General features: G+C 48.9%; 6 protein-coding genes across 6 annotated transcripts; 4 read left to right on the forward strand and 2 right to left on the reverse strand.

Moving 5' to 3' along the window:
• Positions 1 to 862: 862 nt before the first annotated feature.
• On the reverse strand, positions 863 to 6,232 carry H6S33_004935 (uncharacterized protein; the record flags this gene model as incomplete). Its single annotated transcript, XM_044836466.1, has 2 exons — positions 863 to 5,485; positions 5,717 to 6,232. The coding sequence occupies 2 exons, from the start codon at positions 6,230 to 6,232 to the stop codon at positions 863 to 865; spliced, it is 5,139 nt and encodes a 1,712-aa protein (XP_044690148.1).
• Positions 6,233 to 8,682: 2,450 nt separating this feature from the next.
• Positions 8,683 to 9,573, forward strand: H6S33_004936 (uncharacterized protein; the record flags this gene model as incomplete). The annotated part of the gene is made up of 1 exon (XM_044836477.1): positions 8,683 to 9,573. One exon carries the CDS (start codon positions 8,683 to 8,685, stop codon positions 9,571 to 9,573), a length of 891 nt encoding a protein of 296 aa, XP_044690149.1.
• Positions 9,574 to 14,209: 4,636 nt separating this feature from the next.
• H6S33_004937 (uncharacterized protein) lies at positions 14,210 to 16,032 on the forward strand (the record flags this gene model as incomplete). Its single annotated transcript, XM_044836488.1, has 6 exons — positions 14,210 to 14,316; positions 14,437 to 14,769; positions 14,838 to 14,989; positions 15,049 to 15,209; positions 15,316 to 15,717; positions 15,775 to 16,032. 6 exons carry the CDS (start codon positions 14,210 to 14,212, stop codon positions 16,030 to 16,032), a joined length of 1,413 nt encoding a protein of 470 aa, XP_044690150.1.
• Positions 16,033 to 20,752: 4,720 nt separating this feature from the next.
• On the forward strand, positions 20,753 to 21,176 carry H6S33_004938 (uncharacterized protein; the record flags this gene model as incomplete). The annotated part of the gene is made up of 3 exons (XM_044836499.1): positions 20,753 to 20,900; positions 20,956 to 21,070; positions 21,146 to 21,176. 3 exons carry the CDS (start codon positions 20,753 to 20,755, stop codon positions 21,174 to 21,176), a joined length of 294 nt encoding a protein of 97 aa, XP_044690151.1.
• Positions 21,177 to 21,264: 88 nt separating this feature from the next.
• On the forward strand, positions 21,265 to 22,960 carry H6S33_004939 (uncharacterized protein; the record flags this gene model as incomplete). Its single annotated transcript, XM_044836510.1, has 9 exons — positions 21,265 to 21,372; positions 21,434 to 21,573; positions 21,633 to 21,664; positions 21,719 to 21,739; positions 22,467 to 22,507; positions 22,588 to 22,657; positions 22,753 to 22,760; positions 22,877 to 22,884; positions 22,957 to 22,960. The coding sequence occupies 9 exons, from the start codon at positions 21,265 to 21,267 to the stop codon at positions 22,958 to 22,960; spliced, it is 432 nt and encodes a 143-aa protein (XP_044690152.1).
• A 304-nt stretch (positions 22,961 to 23,264) lies between these two features.
• On the reverse strand, positions 23,265 to 24,566 carry H6S33_004940 (uncharacterized protein; the record flags this gene model as incomplete). The annotated part of the gene is made up of 9 exons (XM_044836521.1): positions 23,265 to 23,316; positions 23,379 to 23,461; positions 23,547 to 23,585; positions 23,650 to 23,947; positions 24,008 to 24,148; positions 24,213 to 24,250; positions 24,325 to 24,364; positions 24,432 to 24,463; positions 24,522 to 24,566. The coding sequence occupies 9 exons, from the start codon at positions 24,564 to 24,566 to the stop codon at positions 23,265 to 23,267; spliced, it is 768 nt and encodes a 255-aa protein (XP_044690153.1).
• Between the last annotated feature and the right edge of the window lie 1,148 nt (positions 24,567 to 25,714).

A 25,714-nucleotide genomic window follows, 5' to 3' on the forward strand; every position in this document is an offset into this window, starting at 1 on the left:
AGAATTGAGTGATAAGATGTGATGCTTATGCCACTGGACTAAGCCAGCCATTCTTAACGGAGATGCAAGAGGACCGCTGTACGTTTTCGTGGATGGTGCAAAGCGGGGCTAGGGATTAAGCGAACTCCGGAACCTTGGGTAAAGCTTAATTTCATGATACCTGTCTCATTCTCTCTTCCCTTCCTTTCACTTTCACCTTTCACCCCCTCCACACACATCCTCATCAGGAGCACCGGCGGAGTACTCATTAATTCTTTCAACGACCTCATCATAGAACTATCGAAATGTCTCTTCTGGCTCCTCATTACGCACTTTGCTTGGCTTCTGGGAGTAATTCTCTCGACTTCGTGACATGTGGCTACCACTGTTATAGCAGTATCAACAGCGTCAGTAATCTCAGTTTATTGCGTTTCATCGTCAGATCTATCAAAACATGGCGTTTTATTACTCAATGTGCACCAGAAAGCTTATACCTAGAAACAGCGCTGTTTACTAACTTCGAATGAGAAGATACATGTAGGCATCAGAACCATTTACTTTCGTCACCGTACCCGATGGAGGAGGAGGAGGGATACCACTATCGACACTATTGACAAGGCGGCCACCAGCCTAAAACCCAAGTTCCAGGCCGTGCTTTTCGACATATTGCACCACCGGCTACATGATTTATAATGGAAAGTAACTTGTAATAATCTTACAGAACATACAGAAAGAGAAATGACCGCTACCTAAGAGTAAAAAGAATAGGAAAAAAGGCCCAAGAAGTTCGTCAACCCAAAAATCACCGCTCATAACCAAACACCCACTATGGAAACAAAACAGAATCCGCGAAAACAGAATCAAAAAAAACACCACCAACACCCTAAGCACCCATATGTATAAACGGCGCCCACATCAACACCTTCTGCGGCTTACGTTTCCTCAACTCTACAACCGCTCTATGCATTGCAACTCCCGAGCCAACCCCATCCACAAACAACCCGGTATAGAACCCTCCTGCAACCTCCACACACGCATCATCAGAGCTCTCCCACAGCGTCCCCACCACATTCCTGAAGCCCGCGAGTATAAACGCCGCCGCCAAATGAATGTTCTCGTCCGCCAGCTGCACTGCCGAGTTCTCGGCCGTGCTGCAGGCACTAAGATACGCAACCTGGGCGGTTGTCGTGTTTGCGTCGGAGATTGTCTGCACAGTCAGCCTGTCTTGCGTGCCGTCTTTCGCGTGGAGAAGGAGCGCGCTGGCGGAGGGGTTAGACGGGTTGCTAATGCCATGGCAGGCAAAGTGGATAACGGAGTGGGATGCGAGCTGATCAAGGACCTCGCTGGCGGTGGGGTGTGTGAGGCTAGTGGCAGAATGTGCGCCGACAATCTCGCTGATACAGGAGGCCTCCTGCTCGACGCCATGGAGGTCGCTCTCGCCGGGTGTTGTAGGCATCGTGACAAGGAGGACGTTTGGTGAGCCGCGGGGAAGAGTCGGGGGCCGCATGCTGCGGGCATAGGTGAGTGCCTTGATGGTCGGGATGTAGGAGGAGATGACCCGGCTGATTGTGTTCTGTGTTGAGCCCGCGGTGTGGATTCCGGCGGCGTGGAAAGCCGCAAAGCTGAGAGCGCCGCTGCCCACCCACCACACATGCGGCATCACGGCCTCGCTGCCATCGATCCCCAGCGCCGCCAGCACCGGCTCCACGGCGACGTTCCAGAGCCACTCCAGAGCAATATTCATCTTCTTGTTCCTCCGCGCGTAGGTGCTCACCTTCCCGCGCACCACGTTCACGCCCAACCCCACCGTCTGCTCAACTGCCTCCTTGATCTCCCACTTTGGAAGGCAGACACTCTTGATCTCGTCTGCCGTGACAATGATGGCGTCGCACCGGTCAATCCCGCTCGCATACACCACTATCGGCCCCTCCTCCGCCATCTTCCGCATCTCTGCCCCTGTTGGCAGAAGCAAAAAGTTCTCAAACCCTTCTAGGGTGCGGATCTTTGCCAGCACCTCTTCAAGCTGCTCCGCTGCGCGCTTCCTCCTCGCCGACACACTCCCCGCCGAAAGCTCCTCGAGCTCCTTTGCCAGCCCTGTGCTCTTTGCCGAGAATCCTGCCGTGCTGTCGAGCTCGCGCCTCAGCAAATTGAACTCCTCATACAATGCCGGGTGCGCAGCCTGCAGATCGGTCGTTTCGCTGCGGCAGTTGATAACAAATCCCATGATGATGCCGCGGCCCATCTCCAGCACTCTCAGTGCTCTCTCCGCGCCATAACCAGCTGTGAGCGCCGCGTTTGCAGCACGCGTCGGGATCCCAAAGAGAAGCTTGAGCTGCGCCTGCTGGTCCTCCCGCGCCAGTGACGGCGGTGAGACCCGCGGCATGAGCTCCACACACTTCTCGAATATGTCTGCAGCCTCGCTCCACCTGCCTGACTTTTCAAGGACATCGCAGAGGCGCTTTCCTGCGCGGATTCGGGTGAGCGGTGGCGCGAGAGTCATCTCCCACAGGTCGCGGAAGGTGACAAACGAGAACTCGCCATCAGGGCCTTTGTTTTCTAGGGCTTGGTAGCGGATAAGATAGGAGCGGGCGAGGTCGTCGAGGATGTCGGCGCGCACGGGCAGCTCATCGTCAATCTGCGTTGCTGCGGCCTCGAGCCAGCTGATTGCGCTGTTGATGTCGGCAATGCTGCGGCCGCGGCGGTAGCGGCTGCGCAGGAGTTTGCCCATGCGGTGCTTTATCTCTGGCACCGTTATGCGCCCGCCCCTGTAGAGAGTCAACGCATTTTCGGTCATGATCAATGCGCGGTCGAGGTCGTTCCAGAAGACGCCGTACACGCTGTGGCGGAGATGGAGGGCATCGGCGACGATGACGAGGCGGCGAGAGTGATCGGGGTCGTCTTCGGCGGTCTTTTCGAGGCAGAGATTCCCGAGCGTGATGGCATTGAGCAGATTCTCCTCCTCTCCGCCGGCCTTGAAGCTCTCGATAAACCGCTGGCAGAGCTCAATCAACCGCTCAGGCCGGCTTCGATGCTGGACGGGCGTGCAGTCGAGCGCCTCCCTCGCCGTCTTGACCGCGATGGCCATATCGTCCTTGGCCCCGATGCGCCTGAACCGGATGCTCAGCGACTCGCTCAGCTCGCTGAGAAAGTCGCCCTTCATTGCCGTCGACTCCTTGCAGTGCGCCACCGCTGCATATCCATTCTCCACCGCGCGGTGCAGATCCATCACGTTTCCCAGGCGCTCGTATCGCGCACGGTACGTTGCCGCGAGTGTCCCGAGTATAGGTGCACGATCCGGATGCCCGACCTCGGCCGCCGCCGCCGCCTTCTCACCCGCCTCAACCGCCGCGTTGAGTCCCTCCGCGCCTCTGTGGAGATGTTGGACATACCTGGCCAGCACCGCCATCGTCCCCGCCTCGATCCTATGGCCTTGTGGAATGGACTCCAGGGAAACTCGGGCGAGGCGAGCGGCGCGCTCGATATCTTCACGATGGCCCCGAGCATCCAGCATCGTCGCGAGATTCAGAAGCCGCTCTGCATAATGCGGCGAGCGCGTTGAAGTTTCTTTCAAAGACCTCTCCGCGTATTCTATACACTCGGTAATGTCCCGGGACTCACGAAATGCTTGCCACCGTAGGAGCAGCTGCGCACTCAGATTCCCAATTATGCCCGGCCTGTCAGCACTACTCCCTTTCTCTGCCGACGCCTCCAGTGCCTGCCTCATCTTGGAAATTCCCGTATCAATGTCCTCCTTTGTTCCATGCACCCTGAATCTCCCCGTATAGCAATTTGCCAGGTTCAGTAGCCGCCCCGCATATTCTTGCTCCCCCTTCTCCATCCCGTCAAACGCCGCCTGTGCAAGAAGCAATGCCCTGTCCAAGTCAACTACGCCCCCGGACTCATGCTTATGTCTTAGATACAGCGCCTGACTCATATTGGTCCTCGCCGTACGCTGCTCCTCCCCCTCTGTCGCCTCCACGACCAGCTCCCACGTCTCGATCGACCTATCTAGATCGGCCCTTTCCCCTAGCCTTTCATACCGTACCTGTAGTATATGTGCGAACAAGCCAACACGCATTGCATACTCCTCATCCTCGCGCTCTGTCGCCGCCATCGCAATCTCCGCAGGCTCCACCGCACTATTCAAATCCTTAATATCCCCGAGGCGCTTAAACCGCCTTAGCAGGCTGTGGGACAACTTGGTCAGCGTCTCAACATCGCCGTCGCCCTCTTCAATCTCAGCTTGCAGATCAGAAATATCATCACCCTTTCTGACGTTGAGAAGGCTCTCCATGTTCCTTCTCATGTTGGCCGCCACAGGGTGCGAAGCTGGCAGCACCTCAATCCCGCTCTGCAGCCCGGCCAGAATAGCCACTGTATCATTACGATCGCGCAAAAACATGGAGTCTACCCGGGCGCCCAGTGCTTCCGCGCGCAGGTTGATGTTGTCGCTGAGGGCGGCCGAAAGCTCGAATCGCTCGATTGCCTTGTCGATGTCACCGTGCTCGCGGAGGCGGTTGCCTATATCGAAGTGCAGCTGTGCTATGTTTATACCGGGTACTCTGCAGCTGCCGCTCGAACGTTCTATGGAGGATGCAAGTTCTTCGGCGAGTGCAATACACCTTTCGAGGTCGTCGGTGCCGTGGAGGGCGTCGTAACGGTAGCCGTGAAGGCGGGAGAGGAAATGGAAGACGAGAGGGCGGATGCCGCGGCCTTCGTGCCCAGCTTCTAGTGTGCGTGATAGCATCCCGATAGCAGCAGAGAGATTGGTGACATCGTTGGTATGGATATAACGAAGGTTGAAGATCTCACAGAGGTTCATAACTGCGTTGGTGCGTATGCGCCGCGGGGGGGCGAGTAAGGAGACGGCGATTTGCGCGTGGTGGAGGGCTGAGTTGATGGTGGGAGTGTGTCCAGTGGTGCGGAATTCCTGTTGGTAGGCATTCGAGAGGATGTAATGGGCCACGGGGCGATGCGGGGATTCGGTAGGCACGGATTCCAGCACTGCGAGTGCGATATCTGGGGTAAGCGACAAGGAGCTAGGGGTGAAAACGCCGCCATTCATGTCCTCCTCGTCAAGGGCGTCGGCTTCTTCTTCAGAGATGGGTGCCGGCCAGAGGTCGGGGGCAGGGCCAAGGTCAGGTGCGGGTATCTCCTCCTTTCCCTCTTGGACCAATGACTTTACAACAGGTTTACTAGAACCCGAAGACTCACCGGCGTTCTCGTCCCTCGCTCTTTTCCGTGACTCTTCCACGCCTCTGCTTAGGTCCATTTCCACCACCTCATCCTCTGCATCCGCACCTGCGTCTACATCCATATCCAAACCTACCGCGCCCGCGTCCTCACTGTCTGTGGCCACTTCTTTACCCTTTCCTTTCCATTTACCTTTGCTTTCTATTTCTTCCGGTAACTTTGAAATCTCAGTACTAAAGTCAAGATTACCAAGCTCAGCGATAGCTTTGTCGGCGGCTGCCTGTGCAGCTTCGGTGGTCATTATTTCTCCTTCCTATAGTAAGAGTGGGTGCGTTAGCAGTATTCAATTTATCCTACTAACGTCTCCGGAAATTTTATGGTAATTCCAGGGGCATCATAACGGCCTCGAGCTTGACCCAGAGCGAGTTCCATTATCCAGCTCCCCGATCGGTGGCCTAGCAGGGCACTGGGGAATGGAGATAGCATTGTGTACGGGTCTAGGAAAAGAAGAGGCTATCAAGACTAGATCCATATTGCAACATACCACTTTTAACTCAAACCTCTTCTTCTTTTCCTTCTGCGCTCCTCCCTCCTCCTCCTCCTCCTCCACCTCCTCCTCCTCCTCCTCTTCACCCCCTTCCTTAACCACCACTGTCTTCTCCCCGCTCCGCCGAAGCGATAACCTCGTTGGCATCCTATACGAAATCATCGCATTCTGCAGCTCCGGCAGATCCTTCAATGCCGTTGCCTGCCTGATGTTAGTGCTCTCGAGCATGAGCGACAGCAATACCTCCCCCATCTCCCGCTCGCGCGTGTCCTTGGTGCGCATCAGCTTTGCCAGCTCGTTGTCGGGCGCTTCGAGGTGGTCCATCGGCGGTATGTAGCGCGCGGGGTCGTCCGTGTGCGCCGGGAGGCTCTGGGCTGTGAGGGCGCCGCGCACCACGTCACCGGAGATGCTGGAGGAGGAGGAGCAGCGGGACAGTGGTGGTGGGGAGGAGGAGGGTGTGGAGGGGGAGGCGCTGGGTCGTTCGCCCGTGGGCGAGGGCGAGGGGGATACCATTGTGGGTATCGGTGATTAATTGACTGGTGGTTTGGGTTGTAGGAGGTATTCGTGGAGGTTTGTCCAGTCGGTCCGTTCAATAGGTATAGATAACTCTGTAAACTTTGCAAAATTGTAGATTCGTAGCTTTTTATACTCGAGACCGTTATATTCACAAACTCCAAAATCAAGAAGAAAGCAGAAGAAAGCAGAAGTCAAAAGAAAAGAAAAAATTGGGACGTATGTCCCCTTTACATGAACATTTCTCGACTGCGACTCCACTGCCAAACCGCAGCAGCCGTGAGGCTCTGTTGGTATATTGTGGCTGTGCAGCGCTTCAATCACCGCCCCTGTCCATCTCACGGACTAGGATGGTGGGGGGTAGGGGGGATATGTAGGAGGTGGACGGAACACTATCGATTGGCCAGATATAAATGACAACATTCTGCAGGATAGCGATCGGCACGCTGATCTACTAGCTGGCCAGTGCAGCGCTGCAGAATTAATAGAGTAAATAGGGTGTTTTCCTTCAACGAGGTGGGGTCTATCAGTCAGTCTACCCCACAACTCTCGCTATCTCATACGATTGGTCGCCGACGTGAAGTGAGAGCGGGCGCGGCGCGCGTGGGGAAGCTTAAGTGCGGGTTGACGTTGCAACGCCGTCCGTTGTGCGAAGTGCGCTCTACTACAGATCATTCCGCGCTACATGTAGTTATAGAGAAGTCGGGGCGATCACTGAGCGGCCCGACCTCCGACAACAGACAACTGATCGAACAACGGCCAATTGGAAAGTGCTGCTTGGGAACGTTTATATCACCCCTCGCTTGAATTCGGCGGGATGACTTGACCGACCCGCATGGCATGGTATGAGATCTGAGGCTGAACTTCATGAACATACACATGTCGATCGTCAAGCTTTTGCGACACAGTCAGCACTGATTCTGATTCCGAAACCAAACCACTGCGAGTGTTGCACAATCTCGCAAGGTAGCAGAGCATAGATCTGATCTAGAGAAGGCTAGATCACCCCATGAAGCGCGGCGAAACAACTACTGTCTTCCAGAACATCAATGCGCACAAAGCCCGTCCCGCCCCGCCGGCCCTATAGTATCGTCCCACAGGGAAAGGAGCTACTCTAGATAGATGGATAGATGGCTAACAACTATACATCCCCCCACTCCCATCTCCGAAGACCGGGCCGGGGAGGAAGAGTAATACAATAAAAAAAACGATTCCAGATACTTCTCGTGAGTTATTTCTCCCCATACCCATACACATGTCCGGTGTTCACAGTAGGACTGCAATCTACTCTACACATCTTCCGCTCCAGGGTCAAGGTAGATAGTCAAGTACAAAATACAAACAACCCCAGGTAGTTACATGACGGTCGCACAAATATCCCGCGATACAGCCCCTACGCTCTCAACCCAGTCCGTCCGTCCGATCGTTTGTTTCCAGTTATCTGACAAAGCCGCCGCCACCGCATCTAGTCAGCCAGCAAGCCGCTAGTCATCCCCCATCATGCCATCTCAGCTCTATTAGTAACCACCCCATCGCAGCTGCAGGGATCGATGCGCTATATCCTCTGGTGAGAGCGGGGCGGTGTGGTGGATCGATCGAGGATCCAGGAACTGGATGATGGATGAAGCGAATGCCATGTCGGCAGAGATGGGGATCTGTGGTTTGCCATGTGAAGAGTGCGGAAATACCGGTGGGTGTGGGGGAAGTAAGCAGGTGGTACAAGCTTGCAAGTGGAGTTGTGTTGCAGCCTAGGTGACGGGGTTCCATCTACCTGGAGTATGCACCACTTGAGAGATATAGATGGTAGTTAGTAATTTATTACGGTAAAGGTTAGAGATAGAGGTAGAGTACCATGGCCAGCTGAAAGGTCTTCTACCTAGAGTACTAATGTATCTAGTACATACATGTCGATTTGTGAATTGTTCTGCAGAGGTTCGTTTCTGTCTGTGGCAGAGCGAGATATGAATAGTAGCAACACAATCACGTCTTGCAAGTATGTAGCGCAAATAGAGCCCTACGTACCACCTTCTCTCTCGTTCTCTTCCCCCTTATTTCCCTCTGATCAATCATGATATTCCACGTAGCAAGAATACGTAGAGGATAAACACTCCAGCCACGACCAGCGGCACAGCCTCACTCCGAGCCACCACACCACCACACCACCACACCACCACACCACCATGTTGTTATTCCTGGAGTGACAGCCAAGCTAGTGTGGCTGGAAAGTGATTCATCCATACGTACATGCACCCCGGGCAGGGGTATCCATAAATCCCGCCTACGCCGTATATATGCCTACCCCCCACCCCCCACATCTAAGAAACAAAAATTCCTCATAAACAAAAACTCACAAGCTCCGCCTCGAAGTTCTAAAAAATCAACAAAATCTACAACGCCCAGAAAAACTCACATCTAAATCCCACATATTCCAAATCTCACAAACCCGCATAATGTCCACCTCCACAACCTCCGCCTTCCAAGCCTCCCTCCTCCCCCTCAGCGCCGTCCAACTCGGCCGCCTAATCCTCAACATCAAAGCCCCGCACGAAGACTACGTCGACCCGCCCGCCCCCACTCCCCCGGAAGTCATAAAAAACCCGCAACGCAACTTTACCGAGCTCCGCACCTCCTCCAACGCCTTCAAGCTACGCGGGCGGCTCACGCAGCTCCTCAGCGCCTCCTACGAGCACGAATCCAAGCATCAGATCGACCTCTCCGCAACGATCGCATACACCTACGCGCTGTGCAACAGCGGCGCATGGTTCAAAGCTGCGTGCGCGCATCATTCCATCCGGCGGTGGCTGCAGGACGCGATTGAGGATGGCGACAGCGTGTATTTGGTGACGGGGTACCACACGGTTGTTGATGCGCGGTTCGGCACAGGGATGAGCAGCACGAGTACGGATCGCCAGCAGGTTAGTATGCCGATTGATGCGACGGGGTTGCCGAGCATGCAGGGGATGGATATGACGGCGGGGGTGGACACGAGCCATAAGCTGTGTCGCGGGTTCGGGAGGACGTTTGAGGCGCCAGGGGAGCAGGTGTATGCGGTGCAATTTCGGAAGGTTGTGTTTAGGTGGTTTAGTAGTAGGAAGATTGAGAAGGGGATGCTGAAGGAGAACCAGTGGAGGGTGTATGCTGGACGGGGACCAGTAGATAGGTATGACTCTAATAGTGATAGTGAGGATGAGGAGGATGCTGTAGAGGCAAGCTTGGGCGGGTTAGAAGGAGATGACCTGTCGGATGATGATGATGATGATGGGATTGATGGAGAAGAGGAGGATGACGATCTAGGGGAGACATGGGTGAGCAAGGATGATGAAAGCGTTTGGGTATTATAGAGCTTTGGCAGTTATTGAAATATAAATAAAATTATGTAAAAAGTTTTTAGACTCAGCTGAATGCTGTGCTTCGTTGAACATCTCAGGAGTTTACAGTGAATCTATCAGTGTAGCCTGAGAAATCCTAAGGACTGATTCTGCTAATCAGCTCAACATTATTGTTTCGCGAGTGAAAATATCCACGAGTCTTGGTCATATCTCTTGGCTAACTGTGATTGGTGGTCAATTAATCGTTAGCCACACCCCTTCCACTTTCGTCGAGATAATATTTTCTAATGACATAAGCAACGGAAGCCTTAATATGTCTTAGTCTCTTTCTCCTATACCCCATGGCCATGGGATTGTTCCGGAAGCATCTTCTTTCTTGCGGGGATAAACTGATATCTCCGTCCACCACCTAGAGCTACCTGATCCAGAGGATTCCGATCATGGAGGCTCTGCGGCGGCGGGTTGTGTAGGGTGATCGGCCATGCGTCATCCAGACAGGGAATTGTATTAAACTCGCATATATCTCAAGACTCACTTGAACCCACCTCGTGGATTAGATGAAATACATGCTCAAGACTTGCTCGTCAGGAAAAATCTTCAGGACCGCCACTGGCCATAGTCATCGCACATGTAAGCGGCGAGGAAACCACGCATATGGTGCTTTTATTGAATTTCATTTTAATTCTTATCCTTGTTTGTCGTCACCGTTATCCATGACCAGTAAGACTCCGATAGGACCTTTCTCGATCATTTTCTGAGATCATTCATGTAGTCACCTTTATCTATCCGCTGAGTACATACGTCCTTGGACAGTCACCGATCAGATACTCCACTCAGGCCCGATATCATCCATGCTCTAAGGAAACAGCTCAGTGCTATTGATTACAACGATCGGCGCGTGTATCACCAGCCTTTTAGAGCTAGTAATAGAAGCCATGTGGAAAATTAAAGGCTATGTGAATATCCATTAAAAAACGAATGTGTCGGTACGGGCAACTGTTTGACGTTAATTTCCACCCGCGGCTCGCCTCTATCTAGGCCTCACAACATTTAATCGATATCCACCGTTGCGGAGAAGTCGAAAGACTCGGAAATTGATGAGCATAGAGGGCGCGACTCCAATATTCCTGGTGATACCCATATGAAATTTGTTTGATTCTGGTTTCTTTGAACGGTAGTCTTTTGTCTAGCACTGCATGTTGCATATCATTCAATATTCTATTTTAGCTTATCCATCTCCATTTTCTCCCGAAAACTGATATTGCAAGACCTCCGAATCAAAGGTCGAATGGGGAAATATTAGGCCTCATTCAGCGATCAACCAGTCAATAACTGAAAGCCGGCGATCAGTCCCAGTACTTTAGAATTGAGGCGTCTCCATTGTAGCCCAGTGCAAACAATAAGGTCTGCATTTCCCTTCATTCTGGGAGTGTTGCACTTATTTTTTGATTATCTCACTGTCCAATAACTTCCTCTGGCAATTACTACAATTCATGTACTCTTAGAGCGAGGAGAGGGGCCTTTTTTCTTTAGTCCATTGTGGTCAATAATCTGTTGACTAACAAATTGGAAAGCGTTTGATTTTCGTCTCTGCGAGATTCAGCCATAGCTCCGGCATTTATTTAGAATTCTCCTCTCCGTGTAGATTCTTGGGTATCATGCAGGGATCGATTCCCGACGAAAGAAAATCGTAAGGTTTGGTTGTTGCAGTCCATTTTATTTCTTTATTTTTTTTAGTTATGGTGAGACTGGATAACGCTGTGGTAAGAATTTGATTAAGTGTGCCAAAGTTGCAAGCATTATACTTAAGCAGATATTGATAGATCTATGGTAGCTCTGTGTCGATCACCATCCAATATACGATTGGGCTAAGAATCCAAAGGTTATCTAATAGGTCCATGTTGTCTTGCAGCCCATCGCTGACTTCCTAGGGTTAGGGTTATCCGGCTCTCTCAAGGCAAGCTTTAATTTTCATAATTTATCTGTGTTTATCGGTCAGTGATTTATCTAGATGTTAGCGGTGATTTATAACTATTTATATTATCCGGAGATTATATCTAGATGTTAGTAACATATTATGATATTCCATAAGGGAAGTAGTTTGTAAGACCGGCCGCTCAGATCGCATTATTTCTTGGCCTAATATTTTGCCGATGGCGCCATCGAATAACTTGAATACGATGCTTTCGATATTACGACCAGAAGGGATTCTTGGAGAGCGCTATGCGCATAGGTAATGCGCATGGCGCAGGAGAAAGGACGCTTCCGCTACTAAATGCATGTTTTTTTCCCGGCGCCGACGATCTCTGCAGTACCAGTGGACACGATACTTAGAAGTTATTCCGACTCCGAAGCGTCAAGAAAAAATGGGATAAGAATCAAAAAGAAAATAGGAGCGGCGGAGGTTCAAGCGGAGAGGGGGAGCGATAGATAAAGAGAGTGGGGTGTTAGAAGCAGCGGGATTGGGCGGAGAACGGTAAGAGTGGACAGGTGCGGTGGTTGGAGGCGGAAGTAGGTATTAAAAGTTGGAAGTACTGGGGGCGGGGGATAAAAAGTAGATGAAAATGTGGGATACCAGTACGGATATATTTGTGTACTTAAAACAGGAGATACATACAGAGAGAAACACAGAGAGTGTTCACAGTATTCCCTACCAGCCAAGACAGTACATTATCGCTGTAGAATGTGTAGTTTCTGTTCACCGCTCTTGCTCGCTGCAGTACAATCGATGGCGACAGTTAGTTACCTGGTGTCAGCAGCGGTACTGATGGCTTTTGGGTACCAAGATTGGTGTGAAAGCTGATGGTAGAAGGGTGATGAATGATGGATGAATTACGATGATGATGGATGTATCAAAGAGGGGAGAAAACGAGATGTGATGGATAGAATCTGGTGTAAATGATGAGGATACAAAGAGCTCTTGGCCGGGGAAGAAGGAAGGAAAAGACCATGGGAGTAAATGTGAAGGGAGGGAGTAAGGGAATGGGAGTTTCAATTCATGCAACGGAGATCGATGGATAGATAGAAAGCATGGAGGAGCGAAAGGACAGTTGACGGATACAAGTTGACAACAACGGCCAAATTCTTGGGCTTAAGGGCTTTAGCTTATGATCGCATCTAATCTAATCTCAATCTCAGCGGGCAGCAGGAGCCGCAGCAGGCAGCAGGTAGCGGGTTAGCGCTAGTACATCGAGTGCAAGAGTAGCCTTTGTGTTTACAATGTATGTACTTTTTGGTTTTAAGCTCCTTGACCACTCAATATGTATTTTCTTCTGCTTGAATGGGATTGTTCTTTGCACTCTATCTTTGCTTGTTCCTCTTTTTGAGCATTAAAATGGGAGTATGCCCGCTGCTTTGCCCCCGGGTCGGAATATGACCGGAAAGCTGGCTTCTTTTCAAAGCAAATATCAACACTGAGAGTATTTACTTTACCTGCGTCCCGTGATGTATACATTCTACCATTTCTATGTTCCTCTAATATAGAGGAGTTAAAGCTTTCGACAATTCTCATTGCACGCAAATGGTGGTGCCGGAGGTCTCCCACCCACTAACAACGAGATAATGAGCCACAGAAGGAAATGAAACGTAAGAACGCTCGCCGCCTCTATTTACAGTCTAGCTTGAATTATTATCTCCATTAACCAAAACCTACATGTATGCAAGGATATCAACGCAACCAGCCATATGTCATTAAGGCCACAAGCTATGCTAATATACGTCTACTTTGCTTCTGGTATTGATGGTATCATATATAATGGACCCCATTCGGCGACCCCCACCAAGTAGATCCTAAACGATACTAGTGTTGAGAATCAGTACTAAAGGGACATCATTATCAATCATCATTACACGTTATCACATTAATATCGTTGCCAATTCCCCATCTTCCATGCACGCAGACGAGAGAGTATCTCAAATGTATATCCCATCTTCTATGATCACGAAAAAGCCACCCCCGCCCAACAGTATTTCGGCTCCGTCTAATTCAAATCCTAGAGCGGTGTCACCACGACTGCAGCTGGTCATACAATCAGCCTAAAGTTAGTAACAAACCCTAACCCGTTCGCCGAGTGATATGTAGTGACGGAATTAGCCCCAACATCTATGGGCACTAGTTAGAATCGATAAGTTTATTTGCCTACACTCCCCGAAATCAAAGATTTCTAATCCAAAACACAACAGTGTCCTGCGTAGCTACTACCCCATACCATAATCAGTAATCGGAGCCAATGTCTCTAAGGCCATGTTGCCTGCCAAGAGTGAGGAGTGCTGAGAAAAAATATCTCATAAACAGGGCGCAACGGGCCGAAAGCGCGTCAAAGGCATTTTCTGCGTTCTATGCTGCAACTATAATAATTCCCCGCAGTACAGACCCAGGTTCTGTATATTCGGTTAATAGCCGAAAAGTGTGGGGGAATTTAGCCTGAAGTTGAAGTGTACATTAAGCTTCCCCGCAAGGTGTTGGTCGGGGAGCGTCGGGGTGAGACGCGATGAGCTTCGATGAGCGTGGGGTCTAGCTCGTATATTCAAATGTGGGGTGGATATAATGAGGTGGGGAGGAGGGGCGGATGGGTATATATAGAGCTAGTGATTGCAGTTGAGATGAAGTACGGACAATTATACTGCAATTGCAACGTTATCCTCGAAAATGACAGAAACAAAGTTCTCATTCCTGAAGGTTGACGGCGAGAAGATTGTTGATGAGAATGGCAACAACGTGATCTTGAAAGGCGCGGGTTTAGGAGGGTGGATGAAGTATGTTTTCTCCCTCTCTCCAGCTTACAAGCCTTTCCTGTGCACTGTGGTTCATGATCAGTCCCCCGTTCATACCTCACCACACCCCTAGAACCCATTAGAGCTAACCACCCCTCCCAGTATGGAAAACTTCATCACAGGCTATCCCGGGCACGAGCACCAACACCGTGCAGCAATGCTCGCTGTTCTTGGTCCAGAGAAATATGAATACTTTTTTGACCAGTTCCTCACACATTTCTTCAACGATGCCGACGCCGCATTCTTCGCCTCGCTGGGACTCAACTGCCTCCGCATCCCATTCAACTACCATCATTTTGAGGATGACATGAACCCGCGCGTGCTCAAGACCTCCGGGTTCAAGCATCTCGACCGTGTTGTAGACCTCTGTGAGAAGCATGGAATCTGGACAGTGCTGGATCTACATGCGGTGCCCGGGGGACAAAATCCGGATTGGTATGTTTTGTGCTGGGCGTTGGGAGCTGCAGCTGCGGAGTGCTAAGCTAATATGGAGATGACTGTAGGCACTCGGATAATCCGACGAATGTGGCACTGTTCTGGGAGTATAAAGACTTTCAAGACAGGGTGGTGTGGCTGTGGGAGGAGTTGGCCGAGCACTACAAGGACCGCAAGTGTATCGCGGGGTATAACCCTTTGAATGAGCCTGCTGACCCTGGTACGTCCTTCTATGTATGCCCTTCATATGAGGTCGTGTTTTTCTAATGTGGCGAGCAGAACATGTACGACTCCCGAAGTTCTATGACCGCATCGAGAAGGCCATCCGAAAGGTCGATGCAAACCATATTCTTTGGCTCGATGGAAACACATTTGCAATGGACTTCAAGGCTTTTGACAGTGTACTGCCCAACACTGTCTATGCCATTCATGATTACTCCGTAAGTCTGACCTCGTCCCTACCTCGTAGAATTAGACTCTTAGGATTATCATTTCCCTTTCCTCTCATTTCCCGCGCTTCTTCCATCCCTACTGACCGTCATTTAGATGATGGGTTTCCCTACTGGTAGCCCATATACCTCCACCCCCTCCCAGGACCATAAACTCGAGTCTCAACTCCTCCGAAAGACCGAGTTCATGCACAAACACCAGGTCCCTATCTGGAATGGCGAGTTCGGGCCAGTCTATGCTCCACCCTCCTCTCAGGACGCAGATACAGTAAACACGCAGCGCTATAACCTTCTCGGGGCACAACTGCGTATCTACGAGAAGTACAACATCGGCTGGAGCATCTGGACGTACAAGGACATCGGCATGCAGGGGATGGTGTACGCGGATCCGAAGGGGAAATGGATGAAAACATTACAGCCGTTTATTGAGAAGAAGAAGAAGGTGCAGGCAGATGCTTGGGGGTATTGGCCTTCGGACGAGATTGATGGAATCTTTGGTGTTAGTCCTCGTTAACTCTATTTCTTTTATTGTGCTGGCGATACTGATAAAGAACAGCCCTTGGTAGAATGGATCTCGAAGAACGCGCCAGAGGCAGCGCAGAAGTATCCCGATCACTGGGACGTAAAGCGCCATGTGTCAAGGCTTGTGAAGGAGTGTTTTCTGAGCGAGACGCTGTCTGCGGAGTTCGCGAGGTATTTCGAGGGTATGGGAACGGAGGAGCTAGGGGAGATGGCAAAAAGCTTTGCTTTTGAGAGGGTGGTGCAGAGGGAGGGGTTAAACCAGATTTTGTTGGAGCATGCGTCGTTGGTGTAAAGTGTAGAAGTACGTGTAGAGATACATCAGTCTCAAGTTGTTGTAATGAAGACGAAAAAAGGAAGAACAAGATCTTAAGAACACGATAACCAAAGTAATTACATGTAGTATGAGAGAAATCGCTAAAGCGAGTGACTTGTTCCCGAAAGATGTATGATATAGCTACTTCTCAAGGATGTCCGCCGGTGTTAACTGTTATCTATCCTGATCTGAAGGTACTAGTGCCGGTTTGGGTAACAAGATGCCAAGATGCGAGTGAGCGCTGATGGTTGAAGGTTCCCCCTGATTCCACACGAAGGCAAGACAAAAAACAGGATAAATTAAAATAGCAGCGGATAAACTCATCCTTGCTGCCTTACTAGTGAGTTACCTTGAACCTAGAGTATTAGGCAGGAAAAGATCTTAGGACGCGGTGTTCGTTGGTACAAGTGATAATATATGTTCCAAACTATGCATCGCGCGTAACCTCGATCGCGATATTCTCACATTTACCTAAAGATTGCCCTTCCCTATCTGTCACAAACCAGCAATATGCGTTCGATCACGTCTTCCTTGTAGTTTGGAGAGATCTAGACCTATAGGTTTTAATAATCCTCACAGAAGCGAGAAGCGGGGATGCGGGAAATTCGAAAGGCTCACCTAGCAGGGATAGTATTGAAGTAATGAATTATATCAAAGAGACATGGTATGGAGTTCATGAGTCGATAGTAGAACCTCTATAGCTAAGTTTTCGGGTGGATGCAGGTTTCTATTCAAGAAGTATCGTTTTTACCGTTTCGATCGTAGGGAACGATTACGGCTATAGCTACATATGCATATATCCCTAACTTACCTAAATTATCACTCATATCTACTACTATCTCCCTATAGCAATTTTTCTCTTTAACACACATCTAGTACCGTGCAGCACAAGATCCAGAATCACTCCAGAGTTAGTACGTATAACGAACCCTCCAGGAATTGCAAAGCCCTATTATAAGCCATATGCATCACCATGCAAGGCGCCACAACTTTGAAACTCACGGGATTAAACATTTGTAACTCTGAAGTCGAGCCAGTATGTCTAAGAAAAAATTAGACTTAAAAGAATATTCACCGTACACTGTAAAGATCTTAGGTCTGATTTCGTTCCTCCTATAGGTTAAATTTAACCCTAAAATAACATCGACGTGAAGTACTTATATGCTCTTAGCCGCTATCATGAGTCCAACTTGGAGTAAGAGATGCAAGAGCCGGCTTAGCATGGAATAAGGTGGCAGTTCATACGTACTAAACCGATATATATGTACATGTACTTAATCGACCTTTCTCTGTACTAATAAGCACTTCTACTCGTTGTTGTCAGTACCTCTACAAAGCTACACCATCAATATAGAGGGCGGTATTATATTAAACCCTTCATCGAATAAGGAAGTATTCACTGTCACAAAGAATCTCTAGAGCTTCCCCTGAGATAAGGAACAACGACCCCAACACATCCCTAGAAGTGTAATCCGAGTGATATTTTGTGAGTTAAAAATCCGAAAACCTGGGTTCACCACCGTTGCACGGAACCGAACCCTCTTGAGCCTGTTATCTCCGAAAACGTTCTTAATCTAATAGCGATAGAAGGGGCATGAAAATGTTACCACGGAGGAGAGTTTCTTGAATCCTAGATCTGGGGCGCTTGTTGTTAGTTCATTGATTCATGTATGCAACCCGTGGCCGGCGGCCCGAAGATTCATTATGACAATATCTCATACTTGTTTTATCCCTATAGCTTCCCTCAAACCGCCGCTGCCAACGCTCTCAAACAAATGAAAATAAACAAATTTCACTATTCCAATACAATTTTGATTGTCTCTCTCCCATCTTTCATTCGAATTTCGAACTCCCCGACAGAAAGACCCATTCATAAGCGAGTGATATCCAATGATTCCACCGGTCGCGCTATCCGTAGAACCACCCCTTTCAGCACCCCAATACGGCCAAAAGGGACAAAATCTAGAAGTGTTTACTCATCATAACTATTTATTATAAGGGGCGCAATTAAAGGGGCATCAGAGAGGCAGACCTCTCCCTACAGCTGCCGCGCGCCGAGAGTTCGTCATGAACGTGAATGTTTATGGATAGAGATGATAGTACTTCTTATAATATATAAAAACGGCTTCCAGGGATGTCAAAGATGAATTCACCGCTGGTTGAATAGGAGGATTATGGCTAATTGGTAGGGTGTGGCTGGGTTCGCCAAAGGTCGGGAGGATTCATACATGTATGTGATCGAACTCTGGCCCTAAGTTCCTATAACATCGGCCTGCATCAGATGCAGTTTGCGGTTTACTCCTGTTGGAGATATCGCTAATTATAATCTCGTGCCGCATATAATAGCAGGAAAGAGCCCATCCCCAGGCGGTAACAGACGAAAAGTTCAGATCCGGCCCTGGTTTCTTAGAGCATTTCCATTTAGGTTAACCCAACGCCGGTAGAAACAGGGGTTCTCTTGGTGTTGTGGAAATTATATTTGATACGCATGCTGTTATTGAAACGTGATGCGTAGTATGATACATGTATCCACGGTACCGTGGTGGTGTCCGCTGTAGCATTTAACTACATGTAGACACGACGGCAACTCTTGCGATGTAAATACATTTGAGACTTCTAAGACAACTAAAGGTCTATGTACATATACAGTCGCAACTCGATATGCCGGATTGCGAAGATTCTAAGGATTTCGTACGGGATAGCAAAAAATCCGGGATAGCAAATTGATTTTGCAGTAGGAAAAATAATATTCTCAGAGGATCTCGTACGGGACAGCAAAGGATCCGGTGTATTGAGTTCCGGCATATCGAGTTGCGACTGTAGTTCTATCTAGCTTTGGGTATGTCCAAAAACTGGGTTTCACGTGACTAGGCCTAATCGGACCTTGATGCTTCTCTCTATGCTCTCCATACACAGATCTCCACAGTGCTGCATAGAAGGGCGCTAGTTTTTTTTCATCGTTAGTGACGTTTTGCCATCCTTGCTCGGATATGCTACCTCAATGGAACTGTGTCTGTGGAAAACAGGCGACATACACATATTGATTCTACATTCTGTCTATGTACACGCAGTCAGTGGCGTATACATAGCGACTACATATACCTATACCTACATGTAACTTTAAACTTTACCCCGCTTTGACTTGTTTCCCCTCTTCTTCGTTTCAGCTCAGCTACCTACATGTATCCATCTTCTTGATCATTTCATCTCTCATCACACACTCAAGGCCATTTCCTTGGCCCAGCACGAGACCAAAGATCTCTTTCCACATTTGCCACAATTACTGCTTCATAAATGTGCTTATTGGTATGGATGAAACCAATTGATGGGTCGTGGGCTGATATATCAAGGGCTGTCTCGGCGTTTGAGAAGACACGAGCCAGGCTAGAAGATACTAAGGTTGATGACAAGATCATCCCAAAGGCATGGGCATCCTACTCTCGCTCTCAACTCCTATGTGGCGGATATGAGCTGAATCACCTTGCTCCCGAAAGAACGGATAGTGCCCTGGAACTCTTGGGCCAACTTACCTCCGGGGTGTAGGTACATGAACATTTTCGACCTGTCCCTGGGGGCGGCACCCCCCAGCCGCACGCACAGTGCCCGATACCAAGCGAACGCATATTACTTCAGTGCGCTTAAAGTCAGTGGATCCAGCCATTTAGAGCTTGATTCGAGCGATCAAATCACGGTCGCCGGAGGTGCGAATCAGCCAAGGCCTCTTATTGGCCAGCTCGTTCTAAAGTCTCCCAAGTCTCGAATTAGTGGGGTTTGAACGTTGAAAGCCACATTTATTAGCGCAAAGACCATTCCTATTCTAATCGAAGTATGCATGTATGCTAACATAACTCCCTTCCCTGTTAGGATGACCCGCCTTCCAAGTATCAAATAACAGGTCTTCTTCCCAAGACACGAATCAAATTCACCTCATCTCGGCCTAGGCAACTTATATTCATGACTGATGAGTTAATAAGAACAACAATCTTTGTTCATGATTGATGATCCAAGCCCGAGTGATACGGCATGAACGAATGACCTAGGCGTCAGACATCAGTATCGTCCCCAAATCACCTTCAGAAATCTGATATGGTAACAGCAAATCAACTAAAGTGGATCCATCCATAACTCCAACCAAAAATCAAATGACTGTGCAGGTTAACGAGAAAGCACACATCAGCTTGGACCTCTCTCGAGCAATAGAGGTAGCCCAAGTCTCTTAATTCTGATTCTCAATAACCTATGTAGCAAGCAGGAAGAAGATCAGCCCATCAAATGATATTGTTCAACCACACCTCCTCCGACGCTCTTTTTAACAAAGGCCGAGAAACACACTATAGCGCGCCCGTGCACAAATGTCTACACGCACGGTCAACAAGATTCAAGACGTCATTGTTAGAGTAACCATGCGATGCATACAATCCGTCAGGAAAGCACAAGACTGCTGCTGCTTACACAAAGGTATGGGTAACCAAGATTGAACCCTCCCCACCCCTCGACTGGGGCATTGTTGGGAATGTATATAGGTATGGACGTGGCGTCCATAAAAGCGCTGATAAGACCGAGATCATTGCGCGGATCAGGGATCGTAAGGTGAGTATTTTTCCTCGGAGACTGGGAATTGCCTACACGTCTGGATCCGGATATCTGCTTGGAAAGGTATGCTTTTGGCGAATTAATCACGGAGCCGACGGGGACCGCGATGGCTGGTGTGAGATGTGGAAGTGCGACGAGGTTTCAGCCAAAGGTAGTGAATTCTACGTCGTCGACTCGTGGGTGTACAAAATTCTGCAAAGTGAAGATAATAAAGTACAGTAGCCGTGGGGTTCTGAGAACACATCAACGGCAAGGTAATCGACAAAACGGTAGATGGCGGTACGAAGATTATATTAACGGGTCAAATAGATGGAGATCTTTATTTTATTATTGACTTACTTTTCTCCACACTCTCAACGATTACTATTCAACCGCTCATGCAGGTATACGAGATTAGAGCTCCAACACCCAGGATTGAAAACGTGTAAATCCCCGGTATTCAGTCGATCTTCCCCTCTCGGACCACGGCTCACTCGATCTTATAATCGGTAACATAAAGTATCCCTTCCTTGAACGGGAAGTTGGGATGAGATAGATAGGCATCTTATCCGCATCGAATGCCCTGTCTGTAGCAATATATCTATAACCGCCGTTTACCATACAGTCACCCCCGGGACAATGACGAACCCGGAACGGACGAAAGGGCAGGCCAACCAAACGGCCAGATATTGGCTGCTCCCTCTTTCTCACCGCTCGCCCAGTTCCGCCATCATCCCGGGAGTATCTGTAAATACTGCTACCCAACCCAACCTCCAAACCCAAACGTCTGTACCTACCCATCTCCTAGATCACCAGGAATCACTCTCACTACCCACCTACCGACCCAGTCCACCGGTACCCTACTCACCGCCGGTCTGAAAGCGAGAGGAAAGAGGGAAAAGAAGCAATTGCCATCCAGCCGTGGGGTTCGCCGCCTCCTTCTCGCGCGTAAGCGATCCCGACACTGTGGTTCCCGTTCCCCTCCCAACTGACAAATCCATCCCAAGTCTAGAACAACTTAACATTAGCTTCAAGGAAGGTACAGGCACCCCCATAGTGGGTGGTAGGTTCTTTGCCCACTAACATACTCTAGAAGTACATACTCGGGAATGGGGTAAGAACCAGAACATGCAATATGGTTATTTGTATGGCAGAGCGGCGCCGCCCCATACAAATAATCCCTGTATCGTCACTTGCATGTTCTGGTTCTTATTCCTGTGCCCGAGTATAGTCGCACCTCGTTATGTCGTTAGCGTATTCTGGAAGCCAAACCCCTATGGTATAGCAAATATACGAGACAACAAATAGTTTTTGGTGGAGAAGGGCAGTACCTGTCCCGTAAATCCCTAGGGGACAGCAAGAGATCCGAGATATCGAATTACGAGATAGCGAGGTGCTCAACACAGGTTGGTATGTATTGGAGCACGGACAGAAACACCCGCAGTACGGGCGTCAGGGAACATCCTAGGCAGGTGGCGAAATAAACTTCTAACGAAACGCCTCGTTCTTGGTAGTACACACGTCCAAAACTGACGTGTCGGCGGCGATGGTAGGGGGGGAGATGGTAATGGTAAGTACTCTAGTGCTGCAGTGGTGGAGATCAACAATCCTCGGATGGGTGCTCAGAAAGTGCACCTACCGCTATTTACGGAATGAGACTAAAATACATTTATATAAGGAATTGTTTTTAACCGTTGGGGTGCATTGAAATCATGAAGTCGAACACCGAACATGCACATAATATTCAAAAGAAAAAAACCGGGGATTGGGGGGGATGTGCCCGCTGGTAAAAGGGACCAATACGGTAAAAAGACCGTGTGGGTTGTTGATACGAAGTTAAGTTGTTATCGGTCAACCCGGTACATGCGGTGGGGGCCAGAATGTATCAAGTCTTGGCGTGCAGTAGTAGGCCTGCAATACCATACTGGACTCGTTCATCAAGAAAGGGCTGAAATATTATAGAGGAAGGAAAACACGGGAAAAGGAAAAACAAAAACAAAGACAAAACAGACTGCTGTACCGGGGGTTGAGGGTAAGTACTGAGAACCCCTTTTTGGGGAATTTTAAAAAGTGAGGGTTTGTAAAGGAATCTGATTGGGCTGATATAATTAAAATGACACTTGGCAGCCAAGCAGGTATTTGGACAGTCTGCCCCGCAGCTTTTGCAATGCAACCTCCTCAACCTCTTTTCTACTCCTGTTCTTTTCGAACTTCACCAAAACTTCTTTGATAACTTCGAATCAGTACTCAGGTGAACCTGTGAGTAAGGGCTATTCAGTGGTTATTTTTTTGTATTTTTAGGAAAATATTTGAATTTTTAAGTGAAGATAGATAAAACGTCTCGGTATTTTTTTCCACCATATAAATTTTGAGGCCAAGGCCAAAATTCATTGGCTGCTTTTGGTTACCATGGGCGGTTCCCATACAAAATCAACCAATCCTTCAAGGCGTCTCGGTCTTTAACGTGCACACCCGGTACATAAAGCTTGATATATACATTTTCTTGGTATATATATAAGTATAATATCCAAAAGCCCTCTCAAAATATAAATTATAAGGCGGGGGGTGGGGGCGATCCAGAAGCAATTATAATGACTTTATTTCTTTTCCGTCCGTACGTCCAGTTAGCGCAGTAATGATTATGTCCTTGTGTGGCGATTAGTGGTTGGCTTCTGTCCAATCCAGTAGAATCTATAAGAAATCGAAGCGTTAGAATATGGATGCGAAGAGGGGGCCGGAGCAGGGAAGTGTACGTTTTGAAGTATGAGTGGATTTCGGGATTTGTTATTTCCTGACGGAGATTTCCATAATATGCCTGGACTTCAGTGCGATTCCACTACAAGTACGGTGTCAGCTCTAGACCCTCGACAAAAAAAAAAAAAAAAAAAAAAATAGAACTGGCCTAACAAGGATGAACTTACCCCCAGGTATCTTGTAAACAATGCTGTCGTAAATCCATCCTACAATCCAAAGAGGTTTCATAAGCCGTAGGCCCACAGCGATCCGAACGGGTGAACATCATACCATCCCCTCCAACAGATTTAACAGATTGTATCTTCCAATCTCCCTCAAATGGGGGTCTCTCTCCCAAGGCCCAATTGGCGTCTTGTAGTACTTCTGCGTGATATTTTCAAACCCACTGTCCACCAGCCAGCGTCCAATCTTGTCCGTGATGTCGAACGGCTTTCCAATCTCTTCCCCGGCCTCAATTGCATACTGCGCCCACCGATTCAGATAACTATTCTCCGGCAACGTTCCGTCATCGCAGTCGTATGGTAGTTTGGCCTCAGAGATTTCGATCCAGCCTCCTGGTGCAAGTTGTCTGGGGGGGAACTGTTAGTGATATCTGGTGCAGGGAGGATGTGACGGAGGGGAGGCCGACTTGTAGGCTTGTTCAATCAGCGTGGGCCAGTCGGAAATAGCGCCGAAAAGACAGCGGATGTGAATATAGTCGAAATGGTTTTCTCCATATGTCCACTCGCTCTCTGCGTCGTCGATTTCGAAGCGGACGTTCGGTGGAACCCTGTCAGGGGTGTGTTAGTTTCTTTGTCTGTTGTGTGGGGTGTGAGAATGTTAAGGAGCAATACCATTCAGGTTGTATGGGCGAGAGATCGGTCCCAATAACCTGTTTTATTGACGGACGTTTAATCGATACTGTAGAGCGAGGGTGGGATTGAATGGAGAGGGGATGCGACGAACCTCAGCGTTGGGAAACTTGTCGGCCATGTCCATTGCCCATCTTTTCCCGCCATTAATTTACGTTCCGTCCCAATTTCTTTGGTTAGGGGGCCGTCTCTACTACTTACATGCCTGTCCCAGTACCGACATCGAGAATTCTCTAATCGTATCACTTAGCAGGGTACCTCACAAGTAGCGGAGGGCAGGGGGTAGGATACCTTTGGTGATTCCAGTGGTGCAGTGTAAAGATTCCCGCCGAGCATAAGGAGGAAGATGTGATGGCTACATTGGTTTTTCTTACGTTAGAATCGCGCGGAATGGATGGGAGAGGAGGTGTTGAGGTTCCGTACAATATGTCTAATTGATTGTTTTGATACTGTTTTATTTGATGTCAGTAAGTGAGCTCAAGCTTCTAGTTTGATCAAGCGGGAGTCTAAGCTAGTTACATAGCTAGCTAGCTGGGTAAATATTCACAGACATCATCATTTGGTGCATAATAAGCACCTGCAGTGCACAGAGTTAGTATTTAGATACAAGAGCTAGAGGAAGGATTCCAACGCACCCTCTCTGAACGCGTGATAGCGTCTTCCGTTTTCATACTGGTAATTAAATATAGACGAGGTTATCGAAAAAGTTTCGTCATCGGTTGCGATGTATCTGTAAATGTCAGCCAGAATCCCTCATGAGAGGTGATAAACACACCTTTCATTCGCGTTATCTCTAGGGAAAACTCCCGAGATTCCTGAGTCTCCCGACTGCTAATTGAAACAAAAATCTCCGTCAGCATTGGTACTCACAGGGAGGCAACTAGTAATCAGGTGGAGTGGTGCCTTGCCATTTTCTCCTCCGTTGTCCCTTGGTGCAACTTTAACGTTAATTTTCGGTTCCTGGGGTTGGTAGTGATGTGTGGTGGATGAGGGCCTGGTAGCGTCGGCGAGAAAGTAGCCGACTCAAGTTATAAGGCAAGAAGTGCTTCTTTTTTTCTCTTTTTAGACTCTTTTCTTGTCGCTTCTGTTTAATCCTCCGCAGAAATTGGGTCCAGTTACAGGCCAAGCTCGAGCAGGAATAAAGTCGGAATAAGAAGAAGAGAGACACAAATAAGAAGAAGAAACGTACGTAGATGAGGGGGAGCAGATCAAATCAAATCAAGCTGGCTGGCAGGTGTTTTCTTCAGGGTGGTGTCGCCGCTATAGCGCTAGTTTGTATGGCTGGCCAGATTTTTCTTACCAAAGACAATAAACTATCGGCGGTCTAGCTAGGGAGACAGGGATCACTACCAGTTAGCTGGTTAAGCGCAACAGGGAAAAAAAACAGCGATAGATCAGGAATTAATTCAGGTCAGCGCGATAGCCGATATGGAGTAGAGAGTGCACACCTCAATTAAATACCCAAAATATCTATCAAGACAATA

This window comes from Morchella sextelata, assembly GCF_020137385.1.
Source record: "Morchella sextelata strain SCLS chromosome Unknown scls_19, whole genome shotgun sequence".
Lineage (NCBI taxonomy): Eukaryota > Fungi > Ascomycota > Pezizomycetes > Pezizales > Morchellaceae > Morchella > Morchella sextelata.